The sequence below is a fragment of the Pleurodeles waltl genome, chromosome 12, assembly GCF_031143425.1.
Source record: "Pleurodeles waltl isolate 20211129_DDA chromosome 12, aPleWal1.hap1.20221129, whole genome shotgun sequence".
In the NCBI taxonomy this organism is placed as follows: Eukaryota; Metazoa; Chordata; class Amphibia; order Caudata; family Salamandridae; genus Pleurodeles; species Pleurodeles waltl.
Window position 1 is genome coordinate 672962571 of NC_090451.1, and position 21672 is coordinate 672984242.

The window sequence follows — 21672 nt, forward strand, 5'->3', positions numbered from 1 at the left end:
GGGGACTGGGTCTGTGAGATAGACCTCCAAGACACATATTTTCACATTCCGCGAGCCAGAAAACACCACAAATTCTTGAGGTTTGTAGTAGGCCAAGATCACTACCAGTACAAAGTGCTTCCTTTCGGCCTCAAACCGTCCCACAGAACTTTTTTGAAGTCATTGGCAGTGGTCGCTGCACATCTCTGAAAGCTCAGAATATTAGTCACTGTCAGTTATAAGCAGTCTTTTCCACTGATTAGGTCTGCATGTCAGTCATAGCAGATCAACCTCTGCTCCAGTCCAGTCTTTGAATTACTTAGGTGCCACCATCTATACCATACAAGCAAGAGTGTATCCTATCGGTGAGGAGAGACTTATCAATCCGTCTGACGCGTCACCTTCTCAAAAAAGACTCTTATCCCACAATGAGAACAGTGACATCTCTCCTAGGTTCAATGGCCTTGTGCATTTTTCTAACTTTGAATGCCCACCTCCACGTGAGGCCACTTCAGGAGTGACTGGAGGATGAGGGGGGGACCAATATTCAAGCAGTTGGGAGGACAAGATCACTCTTTCTCACAATTGAAATCCCCTCTGGCTCCATGATGCTTTTGTTCACAGCAACAGCTGTGAACAAAAACATTGGGATGCTGGAGCTCCGGGCTTCTGCCAGCCATTAGTAGCCTGTAGCAGTCCTGTTGGACCTGGTCCTTTTGCAGGGTCATCCCCAATCTTTTTGTCTCCATCCTCCGATTATTATTTTAACAGTTTTTGTTGGCTTTAGGACTCAGAACACTTTACCACTTCTAACCAGTGCTAAAGTGCATATGCTCTCTGTGTAAATTGTATTAATGATTGGTTAATACATGATTGGCATATTTGATTTACTAATAAGTCCCTAGAAAAGTGCAGTAGAGGTGCCTAGGGCCTGTAAATCAAATGCTGCTAGTGGGCCTGCAGTACTTGTTGTGCCACCCACATGAGTAGCCCTGTAAACATGTCTCAGACCTGTCATTGCAGTATCTGTGGGTGCAGTCTTGAACTGCCAGTTCGACTTGGCAAGTGTACCTACTTGCCTGGCCTAAACCTTCCCTTTTTATGCATGCAAGGCACCCGTAAGGTAGGCCCTAGGTAGCCCCATGGGCAGAGTGCAGTGTATGTTAAAGGTAGGACTTGTACTGATGTGTTTTACATGTACTAACAGTGAAATACTGCCAAATTTGGTTTTCACTGTTGCAAGGCCTATCTCTCTCATAAGTTAACATGGGGGCTGCCTTTAAATATTTTTAAAGTGCAGATTCTCTTTGAGAGCTGATAGAAATGTGGAGGTTGGTGTCTTTGAACTCACAATTTAAAAATACATATTTTGGTAAAATTGTTTTTTAAATTGTTAGTTTGAAAATGCCACTTTTAGAAAGTAGGCATTTTCTTGCTTTTACAATTCTGTGACTCTGCCAGTTTGTGGATTCCCTGTCTGGGTCAGACTGACAGTTGGGCTGTTTGTGAATCTCCTTTAGACAGTGACACAAAGGGAGCTGGGGTGTAGCCTACATATGCTGATGAGCCATCTGAGCTAGAGTGGAGGGAGGAGTGGTCACTTACACCTGAATGGGCTGTGCCTGCCCACACACAATGCAGTCTCCAACTCCCTGGTGTGTGTCTGGGGCCTGGCCTGGGCAAGGCAGGATCTTTTGAACAACAGAGACTTTTCTTTGAAGTTGGGCAACTTCAAAGGCAGAAAGGGGTATAAGTATTGAACCCAAAACCCCTGAAAATTAGATCACTTCTGGATTCAAGAGGAACCTCTGCCAAGGGGAAGAGCTGAGGAGAAGTGCTGTCCCTTCCAGTGACTGTGCTTTGTTGGGCTATCCTGTAGTTGCTGCGTCTGCCTCTGAAAGGGGACAAGGACTGGACTTTGTGGTGTATTCCTGCTTGTGAAGAATCTCCAAAGGCTTGAACTGAGCTTGCCTCCTGTTTTGAAGTCCCAGGGCCTTCAAAGGCTTCCTCTGCTAATACCTGGACTCTCTACTGAGACTCCTGTCCTGCCAAGTGGTGTCCTACCCAGCCCCAGTTGAAAGGTGAAGTTGGCAGAACAAGGGCTGAAAATCCACGCACATAACGCTGTGTGGGAAAATTTCTGACGCACCATCTGCAACATGGCTGATAAACAAAGCGCCGATGCTTCGTGGCCAAAATAGACGCTCCACATGTATTGCGGTTGGGAGATCGAGGCTTGAGAAACGGCGTGCAACACCCGCTTGCGGCTGCTGATAACGATGCAAAGCCCGCAGAGCATGGTTTTCTAACACCGTGCAACCGGATTTTCCACGCATCGTCCCTGGACGTCAAAGTCGACCTGACTCTGTGTGGATCCGATGTGCCCTGTCCGGAAATTGATGCATTGCTCTCTTGCGAGGGAGAAAAAAAGATGCATCGCCGACCCGACCGGAGAAGAAACAATTCACGGCCTCCCTTGCGAGGAAGGTATCAACACATCTCTTCCTTTTCTGACGCATGCTCGCCCGTGCAGCTTCATTTTTTACTCTAATCAGGTACTTTGTGCCGAATCATTGTTTTCTATTGAGTAAGACTCTTATTCTTTTGAAAATTCATATCTTGACTTTGTTGGATTTTTGTTGTTTTGGTCTTGTTTGATTTAGATCAATATTGCCAGTTTTTCTAAACTGATGTGGTGTCCATTTTGTAGTGTTTTCTCTGTATTACTATGTGTGTTGGTATAAATACTTTACACATTGCTTCTGAGTTAAGCCTGCCTGCTCATGCCAAGCTACCAAGGGGGTTAACCAGCTGTGTTTCTCCTTTGCCCTCACTATAGTGAGGGTCCTTGCTGATTGGCCCACAGTGCTCTTAACTCCAGACCTCTCTAATTGAGGAATATATTTGGGAATTATAACCCTTTTGTGCTTTACATTCTTCCTCTGACAAATTTGAAATGGTACACATATAAAAAAAAAATATAGGATGAGTGGCCGCTTCCTTCATTTCCTTAAGGCAATTCCATGTCCAGCTCTCCTTAGATAAAAATTAAAAACCTGATCTTTTATTAGACAGTTTTCTTTTCTGTTCTGTTATTTGTTTTAGCACCAGGACTCATCTTTGTGATAGTTGCTGTGCTTTACAAAACTGACAAAATTAGGTGACATCGCTTGGCTGTTACAAGGCATAGACGCTTATGCACAGCACGCCCTTTGATGTGACTTCAAAATTACAGGGTGTTTAAAAACATAGAAAAAGTATTAAATACTATTCATACCTAGTTCGTTTATTTGTTTTCCCTGCTGCAACCTTTTAACTTTCATTAGTTCCTGATTTATTTTTACCATCACACGATCAATACATTATATGTATATAGGCATATATAGAACCTGCAGGCCTATAGAAACCGTGGGGCATGCATAACCTGTCTGCTGGCCGCTGCACCATAGACTATATCTATGGTGACCAGATTTTGAAAACTAAAAACCAGAACATTACACAAACAGAAATAGAATTACAGTTTTGCATGGCCAAGGGAGGACGGGTCACAGAATAACATAAAAGAAACCCCTCACCAACATAGAAAGCACCTGACTGTGTGGCACAAAATAGAGTTAAATGCAACTTTTGCACAGTATCATTGGTGTTTATTACCTTTCCTCCTGGGAAAGGTTTCTAACTAATCCTGCACTGAAAAGCAGGAAACGTTGCCTGTCCCTCTTTTCAGCCAACCAGCTTTTTTCTTCTAAATAATGTAATTTACCTGGATAGAAAGTAAAAATGTAGGACTGTCACAGCAAAACTGGGCTAGCTGGTCGCCCTATCCTGCTCCTCGAAGCCCTTCTTACCAGTCACTTTGCTAACGGTATATTTTTGACTGTACGAAAATGTTTGACAAAAGAGTACATTTCTCGAATAAGAGTCCAAAGTAACGTACGTTCTCATCATAACTTCCATCACTTGAAAAATGAGCATTTTAGTTATGATGTAAAAACAAAAGAACACTCATTTAACTGCTCAACTATACCTCCCCAAGTTCTCTCCCCATTTACACCGTTCCGTGACTTGAATCAGCTGGACGTAGAGGGAGTGTGGCCAGGCCCTGCTGACTTGGCTCAACGCTAGTAATCATGTCTGCAGCACCAAGAGGTCATGAGATACAGCCAGGCTCTAGGCCTTTCTCTGGGCACAGTGTCCTTGACTGCTGTACCATCAGGGCTTGCACTGTGGCCACTGCACACCAGACGTGGGCTGTGGACATGTCCTGTAGGTGTTTGTCCAGCAACAGTCTATTCTTATTTAATGAGGTTTTGCTAATCAAGTTATATAGAAAACAGCGAGTATTGGTTTGTGAGTCCATGGTTTATTTTTACCGGCCTTTTTGATGCTCCTGTGCAGAGTGCCTTGGTTTCCCCTTAGGGAGCATGGGGTATGGTAATTCTGCTCCCACTACTGTTTTCACCATTAGGTTAACCCAACATCTGTTGGTACATGGGTTGTCAAAAATCTTCAGCTCCTGGAAACCAGTACTAAACCCATACGTTCAACGAACACAGATGCATTTTTGTCTGTAATCCAGTATGCCAAAAACGTCCATATTGCTAACGTTTGTGGCCATTAAAAAAAAAAAAAATCTCTGGGCTGATTGACCAAAAAAATGATGTATGCAGCATGATTGGCTGTATTTTGCCCAGGTTTTAACCTTATTTTTATCATCTGCATACTACCTGTCCTTGAGATGAGAAAAGGTTCCAGTTAGGTTTGAATGGGAAAACGAACATTTGAGACCCACCATTGGGACCAATCCACACAATACCTTTCAATAGTAAACTTGGATAGATCATTGTTTTGAAATGCCGCCTGCAGATTCTTCAGACAGAGCCAGTGTTATCAGTGATTCCAAAACAGATCTTTTACTAACAAATTAGATTGAATCAATCACAGAGTCACCATTGTCGTGGAAAGATAGGGAATAACATACGGAGTGAAAAGAGGAAGGGGAGGTGTGTTTGGGAGGCAAAGAGGGGGTGAGTATTAAAGTATAAGCAGATTATCACACTATCTGTAAATCCACTCCTCATTTTTTTATAAAACATCTTGCAGCTAAACACCGAAAAGCCTTCACACATTAACACACAGCACTATTAAAAGGCAGATCGACTTCCTTAGTGCTTCCTTGATTGATAGATTGCTATGGAAAATCCAACTGGACTCGGACAGTCATTAATTTCACATAGTGTCCCAGGGCCAACACTTAAGATTGAACTTGCCTGGGTGTCCCATAGAAATCACTTTTTCATCTTTATTTTTTCGAAGACTGTAGTATGGTTTAGAAAACGTCCCTAGATGGGATCACCTGTTTTACCTACTGGTACCACAAGCCTCATGAATTAAGATCTTGGGGAGAGATGTATGAAAAATCCAGTTTTGCGTTTTCCTAATTGCGAATCAAACTGCCATGCATCAATCTGTCTCAGACACATTTAGCGATTCACAGTGGGGGTCACAAATTGACCTGCCTCATCAATATTCATGAGGCAGGTCGCAATTTGCAACCCACTGTGAATGGTTCCTGTCCCAGGGATAGTTGGCTGCTGGGGTCAGCAGACCACTATGTCTATGACTGCTTTTTTAATAAAGCAATCTTTTTTTGTAATGCAGCTCATTTTCCTGGTCTGTGGGACCACTGCCTGCTCTTAAAAAAATGTTTCACCCCCATTCACAAAGGGGAAAGGGTCCCTTGGGGATCTCTTCCCGTTTGTGAATGGCTTACCACCAACTTGAAGTTGGTGTTAACTGTGAATGTTTTGCAACCGCATTACAGTCGTAAAATATTCACACATATCAGTGTGACTCTTTATTAGGAAGGGACGCCTTTGGCATGACCTTTAGGAAAGATCGCCCTTGGGCGAGGTTACCGACTCGCACAATAGGGTTGGTACATGCCAGAAAGTATTTTACTGGTCCATTTGCGACCCGTAAAAGTCCTTCATACATCTGGCCCTTGCTGTACAGGTGCATTTTTTCAGCCGGTCCATCCTCTCATCAAGCTCAGGGCCAAGATCATTCCAGCATGAGCGATCCAGTTTGGAGCGGTTCATGAAATAGGAGATACCTCAGACCCTGTGGAGCTGTTACTGGAGCTATTGGAGTCTCTGTCCCCCATGTTAAAAGAAAGTGTGTGTCCACATATGTCAGTTAGGGAAGGACATTAGTAGCAGCTTTCATTCCTGGCTTGCGCTCACATGCCCTGACACTGCACTTCTCACTCCCACTCAAGGGCACATGAATACACTAGCAGGAACTGAAAATAAACCGGGATCTGTGAGCTTGTTTCCTTCCTGAAGTTTCCACGTCTTTACAAGGCCCCACTGCAACAAGTTTGAGGCAGTTTAATAGTGGGTCTATAGGGAGAAATTGGGGTCAACAGTATGATGGCAATTTCAACCAGAGTGTGTGGTGGGTCTGTTGCCAATCAACATTGGCATTTTGGTGAATTGCAGTACAAATGTGTACACCACGCAGCCTTATATAAACATTTGGGCCTAGATTTACACAAGGCTGAATGGCAGCTGTGCAACTTTGTGTTGCGCTTGGACCACAATCATCCGACTAACCGAATTGAGCCTGCTTGCCCCACAGGACACTGCCTCCATCATGAACTCGGTCCACCCAGGAGTGCAACTGACCCATGCCCTCACCACATCTTCAACCTAGGCGAAGCCAGGATCGGCCATGTTCTCACCACCTTGTTCAACACCTCAGTTGCCACGGCCACCTTCCCTGAGGGCTGGAAACGTACAGAAGTCAATGCCCTACTAACAAAACCATCAGCAGACCCCAGCAAACTCAACAACTACCGACCAATCTACCTGCTATCTGCCAAAGGATTATAAAAATCCATCAACCAGCAACTCTCCTTACATCTGGAACGGAACCACTTACTCGACTCCTCCCAATCTGCAGCTTTGAGACAGCCCTCACCGCACTTACCAATCACAACTGAGTCCTACTTGCCCAAGGAGAGACTGCAGCTCTGATCCTCCTAGAGCACTTAAATACGGTCTCCCATCACAAGGCTGCACAACATAGGCATCTAAGGATCCTTACTAAGATGGATCGCCTCTTTCCTCACCAGAAGAATGCAAAAGTCTGCCTTTCTTCCTTCACCTTCCAAATCAAGGAAATCATCTGTGGAGTACCCCAAGAATCCTTGCTCAGCCCCACTTTCTTCAACACATCTATGACACATCAGGCCCACATCGCCAAAACCCACGGACTCAACCTCAAGTCCTGTGCTGACGAACCACACCTCATCCCCTCCCTCTCCAAAGACACCATCAAGACCAACACCACAACTGCATGACAGATGTCGCCAACTGGAGGAAAGACAACTGCCTGAAGCTCGACATGGATGAGACAGAGGTACCGATTTTTGTAACCAAAAGCTCCTCATAAGATGCATCCTGGTGGCCCTCAGAACTTGAACCTACACCTACCCCCACACTAGAAACCTAGGCATCATTCTGGACAAGAAGTTAACCATGATGACTTAGACCAACCCTGTCTCCTCCTCCTACTTCTTCTTCCTCCACATGCTTTGTAAGATGTGCAAATGGGTATTCCAAAGCACCATCACCAAGGACCTCATTTCCAGCCGATTGGACTACGGCAACACTCTCTATGCAGGGATCTCAGCTCACCTCCTCCTCAGATTACAGACCAAAGAGAACGCTGCAGCCAGACTCGTTCCGGATCTCCCTAGGCAAAGTCACAGCATCCTTTTCTTCAAGGAACTCCACTTCCACCCTGTACCGGAAAGATGCCAGTTCAAGCTCCTGCCCCCCTCTACAAGTCCCTGCACAACTGCTGACCCACCTACTTGAACTACCACCTGAACAACCATCAGCTCACCAGATACCTCCACTCTGTGTCGCTTTCTTTAATCCTCACCCCACACATCCGACATAGCAGATGCAGAGTTTGCTCCTTTTCCTACCGATCATCAAAGACATTAAACAAGTTACCCTTTCATCTGCGAACCTCCCCATCTTGTCTACAGTTCTGAAAGTCCCCGAAGACCTGACTGTTCAGCTGTGCCACATTAGCCCCTGCACAAAATGTAAATAACTCCAATAGCTTAGAAGACTTCTTTGTGTGCATGACAGTTTTGTTCAAGCATAATCAAATGAATGCAAAGTGAGGCAAACTTGTTCACCTTTTTCTGAAGCATTTATGAAGGGTTGTTAAAAAGAACACCAGGAAGAAAAAGACAAAATGGTGACATTTCTGAGGCAGTTCACATTCTTTAAATCTGGTATTTTTAACATTTGACAGCACATGATACTGGCAGTATATGGTCACAGCATCTGAATCAACAGTGATCATCTTGTAGCAGGTGGCAGTAGAAAGTGGTTGAGAAGCTTTCAGTGAAGCGCTGTGCTGTTAGAAATAAAACCTCACTTAGTCTATTTGGAGCTACAGAACTGGGGAATATGAGCCAGAGTTGACTATGGTCATATGCCAACAGAAAGAATTTAAGGTCAACAGAGCTTTATAACTTGGTCATACAACGATGCTTCATTTTCACATGGCGATGCTGTTCTCAACCAAAGGGGGATCTTGATAGTAGTACTTCACTGGGAGGTCCTGGTTCCTCTTCTGGATTTCAGCAGAGATCTCGCTCAACTTTTTCTGGAAAGCCTTGATGCACTGGGCTGCCTTCTCCTCCGTGAAGAGCTGGTTTGGATAATTTCCCAAAGGGACCTTCAAGACAGAAAGAAACAGTCATTTTCCCTTTGTTGATTCAAAACAGCTTGGATGCTACCACCGTCAGAGAATACTCCCATCTCCTTGCCCCATTCACCAGCACATTCTAATTGCACACACAAAATCAAGCCACAGGGAGGGAGCCCTCCCTAATACAACTTTGTATGAGGGTGGCCTCAACAACAGCCCTCACCGAGTGCTACAACAGTAGGAGAGACTGGTGACTCAGTTACTAGAGGCATCTGCAAACCTGAACTACCTGAACAGTTTGCTTGTTTTATGAATATTAGGGATTCGCATGAGGAGACCTTGCACTTATCAATCCTTTTAATCATGTGCAGTATTACTCCACACTAGATTAATAATGCACATGAGTAAATCCCATTCAAATGGTGAGAAGATGATGTACCATAACTTCCCTGCCATTAATCCCTAATGGAGAAACCCCTTCTGTTAACCCTAACAAATTGGTTGTTACCTGCTGCTTCCCACAAAATCAAGAAATTTATTTTTGTCTCTGGCAGATATAAATTGGTGGGGATGGCTGTCCAAAGGCAGACAAAGGACCCTGGTGTCATTTGAGGTCCTCATGATAGAGAAATACTGAACATGAGTAAATACCACTCAAGGGATGAGGACTGGCTGTACCATGGCTGTACCATGGCAGGGTTTCCCTTGATAGTTTGGAAACACCCACAAACTTTATTTTGTGGGCAATGTTGTACTTGAAAATGGTCTGCGGTTTACTACTGTCAAAGGCAGAAGGAAATCCCTTTGCTCTGTTGGAAGGAACAGGTAAGATCCACAAATAGGTGCAGGCATAGATGTTTCTCCATGGGGAAAAACATTTTTTGTGTCATTGCACAAAAGAGATGGCACAAATAATAAGTAGCTGCTCACAGACAGACAACAGACCCAGGCCTCCTTTGAGAAAACCACTGTCTCGGAATTCAAGAAATTGGCCAATAATGGCGATGCAATTTGTTCCTTATCATTCCTATGCCTGCCTCAGAAATCCAAGTCATTATAATTGCTGCCCACTTTTAACAAGTCTAATCCTATATGTCCAGTCTGTCATCATGAAAAAACCCGGACCCTAAAAAACTTGTCAGCTACAGACTGATTCCCAAAGGTCTCTTCTTAGGAAAACGAATTGAAATATAAGCTGTGATGCAGATCACTAACTGCATGAAACAAAACAATATAGTCTCTAGTCTCCTATCACTAAACTGGCTTCTACCCATGCAGATGTACCAATTATGCCCTAAGCTCTATCTGGGATGACCTAAAGATTACCATAAACAGAAGCTGAGTGCCTCCCCTACTTATTCTGGATCATAGTTGTTCTCTGACACAGTCCAGTGTCCCTCCCTTATAATGAGGCTGACATATATGGCATCCATAGAACTGGTTCTGATGGATACAACCACCTGTGGATTCCTCACCTTATGAATTCTCCCAATGCGCCAGCATTCAATGGAAATTTTTCTTCCCAGCTCTCTACGTCGACGAGGATGTCACAGTTGCCCGACTCCCACATGACTCCATCTGACGTCATCGTGGCAATAAGAGGTCCTCATCAGCGTACTAACGTCAGTTCACTTTTTTCCGTGCCTTCAAAGCATAACGTTTTTTTCCTAGCTCTTGGGAGTTACTGTTACCAAAGGTGTATAATTGTAGGTTACAATGTCTCCTCCTCGGAAATCCAGATTCTGCCTTTGGTGTTTGAGTTCTGAGCACGATGTGGAGGAGTGAACCATGCCAGAGGATGAACCCAAAGGCGCTCAAGGAGCGGGAGGCCAAACTCTTTTTGGCCAATGCAAAAAAGAAGGAGAAGAAGCATAAGAGTCATCGCAGGTCTTCTTCCAGAACATCCTCGAGGTCGCACAAGAAACGGTGTCGGCATCATTCCCGGCGTCGTTCAGATAGAGGTCGGTCCCGATCGAGGTCTCCATCCAGTCGGCGTCGTGTGACCTGGGAGGTTAGTCCAATCACCTGAGAGTCCTCCAGCTTCTCCGGCACCTTCAGTCTTCGAGGTGGTTGAGCCTCAGGAGAGTAGTCGCTTTTCGCCTGGAGCGCAATCGGAAATTCCGGATCCGGCGCCACAGGAGGAACAGGGGTATGCAGCCTTCCCGGCTCCGGCTGCAGACCCGGCGGCATTTTTAAATGCCATGTTCAACATCTTCAATTCTATGGCCCCTGGTGGTGCACCTGCTGGTCCCACAGGTCCTTTGGCCTTTTCAGTAGGCACTCCGGCTCTGTATAGACCGGCGCCGTTATGCCCTTTTGCCCTGTGGAGGGTGTTGGTCCGGTGCCAGCGCCGATACTGTCGGTGTCGCCTGGAAGACCTTCAACGCCGGTGACATCACCTGCGAGACCAGTGGTGCCGATGACGTCGCCCCATACTCATTCGATGGCAGTGAAGTTGGCCCGTGTGCCTTCGGGTGCTGATGGATCCGTAGAGCGGGGTATATCTCCTGGTCCACGTCAGCTGAAATCTTAGGCGTCGGTGAATTCCATGTCGACACCGAGAATAGAGGCCAGGTTACGGTCAAGGAGAAAGGCTCTCAGACTTTTAGATGAGCAAGAGTATCAGAGGCAGCTCCTGGAGGAAGGAGAAATTGCTGAGCTATCAGGGTTTGCACTCAGCAAGTGGACTAGATACTTCCCCTGAGTAGGATCTAGTCTCTCCTGGGGAATTTACAGAGGAGGCAGCCTGTTTTCATTCTGTGGTAAGGAAGGCGGCAGATTTTCTGGACCTCCCACTACCATCTGCAGAGGTCAAGACTAATATCTTAACTGATGTCCTCCATCCTTCTTCAGCTGCTGCGGAGCCACTTCTGCCCTTTAACGATGCACTTACGGAGCCTATTCTGGAGGTCTGGAAGAAGCCCGTGACTTCGTCTGCTGTTAGCAGATCGGTTGCAAGGAGGTATAGAGTGGCTCCGGGGGACGCGGGTTTCCTGTCGAAACATCCGACTTCGGAGAGTTTGGTGGTACAGGCTTCATGCTAGTCTCATTCGGCTCCTGGTTCCTTCCCTGGCACGCCTTCAGATAGGGAATCCAAGAGGATGGAACAGTCTGCCAAGAAGACCTTTTCTTCATGTAGCTTGGCCCTAAAATCTGCCAATGCGACTTGTGTTTTGTGTTGATACATACATGCTCTGATGGACGCGTCCAAGGCTGTGCTACCGGATCTGCCTTTGGAGATGCAGGGGCTCCAGTCGGATGCTCAGGCTGCTGCTATGCAAGTTATTCAATCGGGTCTGGACACCACAGACTCTGTGGCCCGAGCGATGGGCACTTCCATTGTCACCAGAAGACATGCCTGGTTGAGGTCTTCTGGGATCTCGATAGATGTCCATACGACCCTCTTGGACCTGCCCTTTGATGGGGACAAATTGTTTAGGGCTAAAGCGGACTCTGCTTTAAAGAGAGCAGAGCTACTGCCAAGTCCTTGGGCCTGAGGCTTTCACTGCCACCCCATTCAGATCCTTTAGGAGGTTTAGGGGGTTCGGACGAGGAGCTTCCTTTCGTGGGAGTCCCCAACCAGCAGGCCAGCAATCTTCAAGTCTGCCCTATAGGTTCTTAAGAGGGCAGGGTAGAGTTAGAACAAGAGGGGCCACCCAGCAGCACCCTGGCTCTTCCTCTTCCTCCGGGTGGGGTGCAGCAAGCAAAGCAGCCTTAGTTCTCCGCCCATTGCATCTTATCTTTCTCCTGTAGGGGATAGGTTATTTAATTTTCTCCGCGGGTGGGAGTTATTCACATCGGACTCCTGGGTCCTCAGTATTGTGGGGGAAGGTAATGCCCTACCTTTTCGGGAGTTTCCCCCTCCCATTCCTCCCCATCCATCCTTTTGCACAGAAGATCATCTCCTGTTGTTACAGCAGGAAGTTCTAGTCCTTTTATCAAAAGGTGCAGTGGATTTGGTTCCAGAGCAGGAAAGGGGTCAGGGTTGTTATTCAAGATATTTCCTGTTACTCCAGTATTAGAACTTTCATAGATTCATATGCTTGAATCATTCCCCGTCGTTGAGATGGGAGTCCCGGTACAATTTTCACAAGTAATGTTAAAACATATTGAAGAGAAAAAGGCCCTAGGCCTCTTCAATTTCATAGTCTATCAGAGCCATTTTGTGAAAAGGACCAAACTTGATCCTCCACCAATCAGACGACAGCACCCTTCAGAACCTCCTGAGAGAAGCTCTAGCACATCAGATTTTGTACCGCATGTCGAGCTAGGGAGTCTCCTCAGAGCTCTGCTCTGTCTTCACACCTCTATAAGCTATTTTTCTCTCAGAGAAACTCATTTATTTGGATTTGTCAGCTATTTTTCAACTATGTCTGACAAGGAAAAGAAGAGTCTCTTCCGAGACTGCAAGACTTGTGGGAAGAAAAGATTTCATTCTGAAGACCCTCATCAAGACTGCATTTACTGCCTGTACCCGGATCATTCAGCCAAAGACTGTAAGATTTGCCGTACTTTTTCTTCTAAGACCTTAAAAGATAGAGAAGGCAGATTATTAATATGGCTGCAGAAACTAAAACATAGGAAGGATCCAGTTTCTGGTTCTGAGAGTGAGGAGTTCTCAACATCTAAGAGATCAGCTAAAAGGGCAAGATCACGCTCTAGATCTCCCTCACAAATCTCAAGTAAAGCCCTCAAAAAGACTGCTTCAGGGTCTTATAAGGGTCGCAGCCCATCTTCTTCCCCAACTAAACTCTCAAGCAAAGAGGGGAAAATACATTATTCCAGTTCTGAGAGGCACAGGAAATCTTCATCTATTCCACCATCTGTGCCTTTCAAAAAGCCATCCTTTGTGACTGGAAAAAAGGCCTCGTCAACGGATTCCCCGTCGACGGCACCGTCGGTGAGTGCATTGCCGACGACAACAGCTACTTCGGGATTTCCATCGTCAACGGCTCCGCCGGCGACATCGTCGACGAGAACAAGTACACCACCGTCGACGAGAGCTGCAACGACGACATCAGCGTCGATGACCGTCTACACCATGTTATCGTCGACAGCGCTGATGTCAGTGTCAGCCCTACCGTCGTCGACGGTAGACTCGTCGGCGAAGCTTTCTGCTATTAAAATAACTGTGCGTCCAGTGTCGACGGCACCGTCCATGACAAAGTCGATTTACAGGTCATCGACGACACCGTCGATGAGGGAAAAACATCAAAAAAGAGGAGAAAAGTTAACTCCAACCCACACATCACCTAGTAAGGTATCCTCCCTGGTGCCAGTACATCTTTTGGAGGGAGATGAAGATTCAGATGAAGACGGGCCTTTTGGAACAGCCCACAGTCCTTCTGAATTGAATGTAAAATACCAGGAAGAGGAGGAGTATGAGGAAGCTTATGATCCCCAGGCTTACTCAGAGCATCACCAATATCAACAGGGAGCGTATATTCCTTCCGACCTGCTTACTGGCCTTAGAGCGATGTTAGTGGATTACAATAGAAGGTTTCCTCCTGCATCGCCTATAACTGGTGTTTCTACTCCACATCAAAGACCAACGTCTTTGCATCTCACAGATGTGGCCACTCCGGACATGACAATTCTCCAAGACACCGAATCTCAGTAGGGGATCAGGAAGAAGGAGAGCTCATAGACACTCAGAGTGGGACGAGTACATTATCCCTGCTCCATCTTCTCCTCTCATTCGAAGGTTGAATCCCCACCTGAAGACATTGGAGGTTTTCACAATCTCCTAGAGAGGACAGCCAAGCGTTTTGCTTTACCGCTACCTACGAAGCAAACAGACTGTTTCCTATATGATTTTAAAGAGCCCTTTCAAAAGTCTGTGCACTCTATCCCGATGGTGAACTACCTGTGGGAAGAGGGCCTTAAAGTCATGAATAATCCGGCAACAGTCACGGCAGTTTTGCCACGTCTGGATAAAAAATACAAAGCTCCTGATGATGCACCAACATGCTTAACAGGACATCCTCCTCCGGATTCAGTAGTAGCTCAGAGAATATCAAAACATCCTTCTGCCCCGATTTCCGCACCCCCAAACAATGAGGGTAGGCGGCTAGACAACATAGGAAAAAGATTTTCGTCTATGGCCAGCCTAGTGCTTAGAGCTGCCAACTCCTTGGCTATTTTGTCTCGATACGACAGACAGCTTTGGGTGGATATTGCACCTTTTATTAGCCAACTGCCAGAAGACGCAAAATCGGAGGCAAATAAAACTGTACAAGAAGGTCAACGCACGTCTGCAGAGCTTTTAGACTGCGCAATTGATATAGTGACCACTGCTTTTGGACAGCTTGAAGGTGCAGCCGTATTAAGAAGACAGGGCTGGCTTAAAGCCACCTCATTTCGGCCAGAAGTCCAGAATAAAATCCTAGACTTACCCTTTGATGGCCAAGCGCTATTTGGGAAACATGTGGATGAAGCCCTACAGTCAATCAAGACGGTCACGGACACGGCAAGGTCATTAGGGACCCCGCAATATCGAAGATCGTCCTTTCGTCCTAGGCGGCGTGGCCAACCCTCTTACAGAGGGGGATATCAACAACAGAGATATTCTTCCTATCCATCATCCTCACAACAGTATCGTCCATACTACTCCCAAAGGCAACCGACTCAACCAGCCTATAGTAGACCGGCAGGCCGTGGACGTTCAACCCGCCCGGCCAAAGATTCAGCTCGTAGAACCTGATGTTTTCGAGGCGCCGGCTATGCTCAGTCCTCCTCCTGTCACCCTGGGCAGGAGAATTTCCTTATTCCTCAGTCAGTGGCAAACCATTACGTCAGACAAGCGGGTCCTACAATTAGTGGAACGGGGCCATACTTTGGAATTTATCCAGATACCTCCCTCCAACCCTCCCCGCAGGACTCCTTCAAGATATCCTCAGCAACTCAAAGAAGAAGTCGACAAGCTGCTTCTCAAGGGAGCTATAGAGAAGGTGCCTCGGGCTCAATGAGGAACAGGATTTTATTCCAGGTTCTTCATCATTCGAAAAAAGTGGAAGGATTGGAGGCCGATCCTCGATTTAAGGGAACTAAATGTATACCTTAAAAAGCAATCGTTTCGAATGATCAGCCTGCGAGACGTCCTTCTGCGTCTCAGTCAAAGAGATTTTATGTCATCACTAGACCTCAAAGATGCATACTTCCACATACCCATCCGCCCTGCCCACAGAAAGTATTTGGGATTCACCGTAGCCAGGAGCCATTATCAATACCGCGTCCTTCCCTTTGGACTCAAATCAGCCCCAAGAATATTTACCAAATGCCTAGCACCAGTCGCAGCCTTTCTCAGGAGACGAAAGCACCAGGTTTTTCCATACTTAGACGACTGGTTAATAAAGGCAAAGACGTACACAGGAGCACACAAGTCAACAAGAAAGTGCGTTTCCTTACTGACCAATCTCGGATTCACAATCAACTGGGAGAAGTCCAACCCTCTACCAGTACGCAATATTACGTTTCTGGGAGCAAAACTGAACACAGAATCCGGCATGGCATGTCCCACGTTAGAGAGACAACAAAGATTACTGACCCTAGTGAGTTCCATACAGAGAAAACGAAAGGTTACTGTCTGTCTCTTCAAATCACTGTTGGGCATGATGTCTTCATGCATACCTCTTATCCCTCTGTGTCGGCTAAAGATGCGCCCCTTGCAGGAGCAGCTAAATCGTCAATGGCTCCAAGTATCGGGCACTTTCGAAGACCAGGTACAAAGAACTCCGATAATGATCAAAACTCTCAAATGGTGGTCTCAAAAGCGTCATCTGTCAATCGGCCTCTCGTTTCTTCAACAGCCAGCCCCGTGGACTAGAACAACGGATGCCTCACTGGAAGGCTGGGGCGCAGTGTTACAGGACCTGAAAATAACTGGCAAATGGCCAATCCATTTGGCATCAATGCATATCAATTGGCTAGAACTCAGGGCAGTGCACCTGGCCTTACAAGCGTTTCTCCCAAGAATCTCAGGATCGCGAGTGGTGATAAGAACGGACAACAACACTACGATGCACTATCTCAACAAACAAGGAGGTACAAGATCTCTCACCCTCTCCAGGGAAGCCCAAGCGATCTGGAACTGGGCCTCGCAGCAAGGCATCACACTATCAGCAGTACACTTGCCGGGAATAAACAACAAGACAGCAGATGCACTCAGCAGGCAGAAATTGGACTGCCACGAGTGGGAGCTAGATCAGACAGTACTGAACCAGATTTGTTCCCAGTGGGGAACACCAACAGTGGATCTCTTTGCGAAGAAGGACAACGCCAAATGCCGGTTCTTCGCAAGTTGGCATCACCAAAAGGGATCTTGGGGGAATGCGTTTTCGATAGTCTGGTCAGACATCTTTGCTTACGCCTTTCCTCCCATTCCGTTGATCCCAAGGGTCCTCACGAAGATGAAAACAGAACCGTGCACTCTCATACTGATAGCCCCGTACTGGCCGCGCCAACATTGGTTCACGGAGCTCCTCATTCTGTCAGTCAAACCTCATATTCCACTGGAGCCGTTACCTCATTTACTAACAATGAACAACGGCCAGGTTCGGCACCCCGATCCGCAGTCAATGCGGTTATCAGCATGGCTCCTCACCACAGAGAGTTTGCGCATTTGAACATCCCGCAGGACTGCAGGGATATTTTGTCGAAGGCCAGAGCGGATAGCACTAACAAGACGTATCAGTGTAAATGGAAAATATTCTGTGCCTGGTGTCATCAATGACAGATCGACCCTCTACTCTCACCACCAGAAGAAATATTGCCGTATCTCTTACAGTTAGCTCAATCTGGCTTAGCACACTCGTCCATTAAAGTTCATGTAGCAGCTATAGCTGCATACAGATGTTCAGATGACACACCCTTGCTCTTCTCTTCTCGGCTGATTAAGAGATTTCTAAAGGGGCTTTTCAGGGTTTACCCTCCTTTCAGGCCACCACCTCCTTCGTGGAATCTAAATATTGTTTTGGCACAACTGATGAAGCATCCATTTGAACCGATCCACCGTGCTTCCCTCAAACACTTGTCATGGAAGGTTGCCTTATTGATAGCTCTTACATCAGCTAGGCGGGTCAGTGAGGTGCAAGCGCTGTCCATCCAAGCGCCATTCCTGCAGCTTAAACACAATAGACTATTAATGCGCACTAACCCGCATTTTATTCCAAAGGTTCCGTCAGACTTTCACATGAACGAACCTTTAGTCTTCAAGTCTTTTTTCCCTCATCCATCTTCTCCGGCGGAGAAGGCATTACACTCTTTAGACGTTAAAAGATGCGTTCAATTTTATTTGGACAGGACTAAATCTTTTCGGTGCTCTAATCAATTATTTGTGGTGTACAGTGCCCCTAGGAAGGGGTGCCCACTATCCAAGCAGAGTATTTCTAGATGGATCGCCTCTGCCATTTGATTTTGCCATCAGGCAGCGGGCAAACCTTTGCAGTCATCTGTCCATGCTCACTCGAAGAGAAAAGTATCATCGTCAGCGGCAATGTTTGCCGGAGTGCCACTACAAGACATATGTAGGGCAGCAACATGGAAGAGCTGTCATACCTTCACTAAGCACTACTGCTTGGAGTCCCTCTCTCACGGAGAGGTAGCAGTGGGGCCAGGCGGTTCTCAGGAATCTCTTCAGGTGAAGATGAGCCATTTCTCCTACATCCCTCCATCCTAGAACAGGTATGCACATTGTTTACTGAAAAAAATAAAAATAAAATAAAAACAGAAATGTATATAAGGATAAGAGAACGCTATCACAATCACATAAGTAAGCGGGTTTACAGACATTGATCATGTTACAGTAGTGTCTTATGATAATTTCTATTACTGTTTTCTTCTTCGAATTTCATCATGTATCTTCACAGGTATATCTGTATATATATTAGAGATAAGTAGATAGATATCTTTGTGTGTGTGTGTGTGTATATATATATATATATATATATATATATGTATAGATTTAGACATATGTCAGTATACTTATATACTTCATCATTTTAGGCATGATGATAATAAGGTTTTGTGGTTCAAGATATTTTGTTTATTAAAAGTGTTGTAATTTTACAATGTGCATAGTTATTGCTTTCTACTCTGATTCAAGCATGTGAATCTATGAAAGTTCCAATACTGGAGTAAGAAAATAAGTTACTTACCTGTAACTGTAGTTCTCCAGTATTGGAATCTTTCATAGATTCACATGCGACCCACCCGCCTCCTCGGAGAAGCTCACTTCACCTCTTTCTTTCTATTTATATATATAGTCAACATAATATACGCACTTGTGCTTGGAAAATCTGAGGTGCTAGAGCTTCTCTCAGGAGGTTCTGAAGGGTGCTGTCGCCTGATTGGTGAAGGATCAGGTTTGGTCCTTTTCACAAAATGACTCTGATAGACTATGAAATTGAAGAAGGCTAGGGCCTTTTTCTCTTCAATATGTTTTAACATTACTTGTGAAAATTGTACCGGGACTCCCATCTCGACGACGGGGAATGATTCAAGCATATGAATCTATGAAAGATTCCAATACTGGAGAACTACAGTTACAGAATCGCCAAGAAGGATGGTCGTTTGAGGCCTATCCTGGACCTGAGGGTTTTTAATTGGTTCCTCAAACAGGATAAATTCAAGATGCTGACCCTAGTGCAGGTGCTTCAAGTGTTGAACAAAGAGGATTGGATGGTGTTGGTCGACTTTCAGAATGCTTACTTTCATATCCCTATTCTCAAGTCGCACAAAAGTATCTCCGGTTTGTGGTGGGGTCGCAACACTACCAGTTTGCGGTCCTTCTGTTTGGTCTTACTTCAGCACCTCGAGTCTTCACGAAGGTGATGGCAGTGGTTGCAGCAAATCTCAGGAGGAAGGGAATAGCGGTATTCCCTTACCTGGACGATTGGTTGATCAAAGCCAAGTCTCCACAGCTCATGTTGCATCACCTGCGGATGACAACCCAGTTGTTGTTCGATCTGGGATTTTCGATAAGCTTGCCCAAATCTCACCCGGAGCCCTCTCAGCGCCTCCTGTTCATAGGGGTAGTACTGGACACAACATCGGGTCAGGCCTTTCCTCCGCCTCAGCGGATTCAGGACATTCAGGCGTTGATTCCAATTTTTTTAAATGGAGCGGTTGTTCCAGTCCTCAAGGTCCTGCGCGTGCTTGGTGTGTTCGCTTCTTGTATTCTGTTGGTCACTCATGCACGCTGGCATATGAGGGCTCTTCAGTGGTGCCTCAGAAGGCAGTGGTTTCAGCACAAAGGGGATCTCGAGGAGTCAATAGCGATCTCCGGAGACACTGCAGCGGACCTGCAATGGTGGACTCTGGACGGCAACCTTTCCCAAGGAAGGCCGTTTTCACTACCTCATCCAGTGACCATGGTTATAACGGACGCCTCCACTCTGGGGTGGGGAGCTCATCTGGGGGACCTGGAGGTCAAAGGTCGTTGGTCTGCAGTGGAACAGATGTTTCATATCAATCTGTTGGAATTGCGTGCAATACGTCTGGCTCTCAAGGCCTTCCTCCCTTCCCTTCGCAGTCAGTCAATCCAGGTCCTTACGGACAACACTACCGCAATGTGGTATATAAACAAACAGGGAGGAGTAGGGTCGTACCTTCTCTGCAGAGGCTCTGGTCCTGGGCTCAGGACCATCGGATTTGCTTAGTAGCAAACCATCTGGCCGGAGTTCTGAATGTGCGTGCGGACAGTCTCAGTCGGCGTTTCTCTGCAGATCACGAGTTGTGGCTCCATCCAGACCTGATCCGTTACATCTTCCAGATGTGTGGGTTTCCTCAGGTAGACCTATTTGCCACTCTGGAGAACGCGCACTGCCCGTCGTTCTGCAGCCTCCAGTATCCGTTGGAAGGCGCATTGGGGGACGCATTTCAGATGTCCTGGAATGGCCATTTGCTTTATGCGTTTCCCCCCATACCCTTGAATCCTCAGGTTCTGAGGAAGATTTGCCAAGACCGGGCCCAAGACATCTTAATAGCCCCTGATTGTCCGAGAAGGGTGTGGTACACAGACCTTCTCCAACTCTCACTGTGCCCTCTGCTTTGTCTCCCTCACAGGACAGACCTCCTCTCACAGGGGCAGGTTAACACCCCCACCTCCAGAGCCTGCACCTTCATGCCTGGAGAATTAACGGGTCTATCTGAGTTCCTTTTCTCTCTGGTGGACGTTATTTTACAGGCCAGGCGACACGCCACCAAATCTATCTATGCTGGAAGATGGGCAAAATTTGTTGATTGGTGCGGAGAGAAGCAAATTGATCCCTTATGTGCCCTTTTATCGGACGTTTTATTGTTTGCATTGTCCGTGGCGCAGAAGGGTTGTGCAGTTGCAACTGTTAAGGGCTATTTATCGGCACTGTCGGCCTTTCTGTGCCTTCCTGACCAACCTTCCTTGTTTAAGTACCCTATAGTTGTAAGGTTCTTAAAATGACTAACTAGGTTTCCTCCCACTCCTTTTGTTATACCTCAGTGGGATTTGAATTTGGTTCTCACTTTCCTGATGGGTTCACCGTTTGAACCTTGACATTCTTGCCCCTTAAGGCTTTTGTTTTTGAAGACAGTGTTCCTCACAGCCATCACGTCTGATAGGCATGTGAGTGAGCTTCAGGCTCTTTGTGTTAAACCCCCTTTCACATCTTTTCATGCAGACAAGGTGGTGCTGAGAACCAGGGCGGCTTTCCTACCAAAGGTAGTTACTCCCTTTCATATGGGGCAATCCATCACACTCTTATCCTTTTACCCCCCCCAATCCATCGAAAGAGGAGGAGAGACTGCATCGGCTTGACCCAAGGAGGGATTTAAGCTTTTATATTGAAAGGACCACAGAATTTCGAGTGAACGACCAACTCTTCATTGGCTATGTGGAGAAGAGGAAAGGCAATGCCGTCCATAAGAGAACGCTGTCCAGGTGGGTCATTCTTTCTATTAAAATATGTTATTCTTTGGCAA

General features: G+C 46.2%; 1 protein-coding gene across 1 annotated transcript in view; it reads right to left on the bottom strand.

Annotated features, from left to right (window-relative positions):
* Positions 1-8189: 8189 nt before the first annotated feature.
* The window catches only part of LOC138268704 (hydroperoxide isomerase ALOXE3-like), a 223324-nt gene continuing 209841 nt past the window's right edge, over positions 8190-21672 (bottom strand). The window contains exon 14 of the mRNA XM_069218621.1: positions 8190-8745. Coding sequence (XP_069074722.1) covers positions 8566-8745 — 180 coding nt within the window. The 3' untranslated portion in view covers positions 8190-8565. The remainder of the gene's footprint in view (positions 8746-21672) is intronic.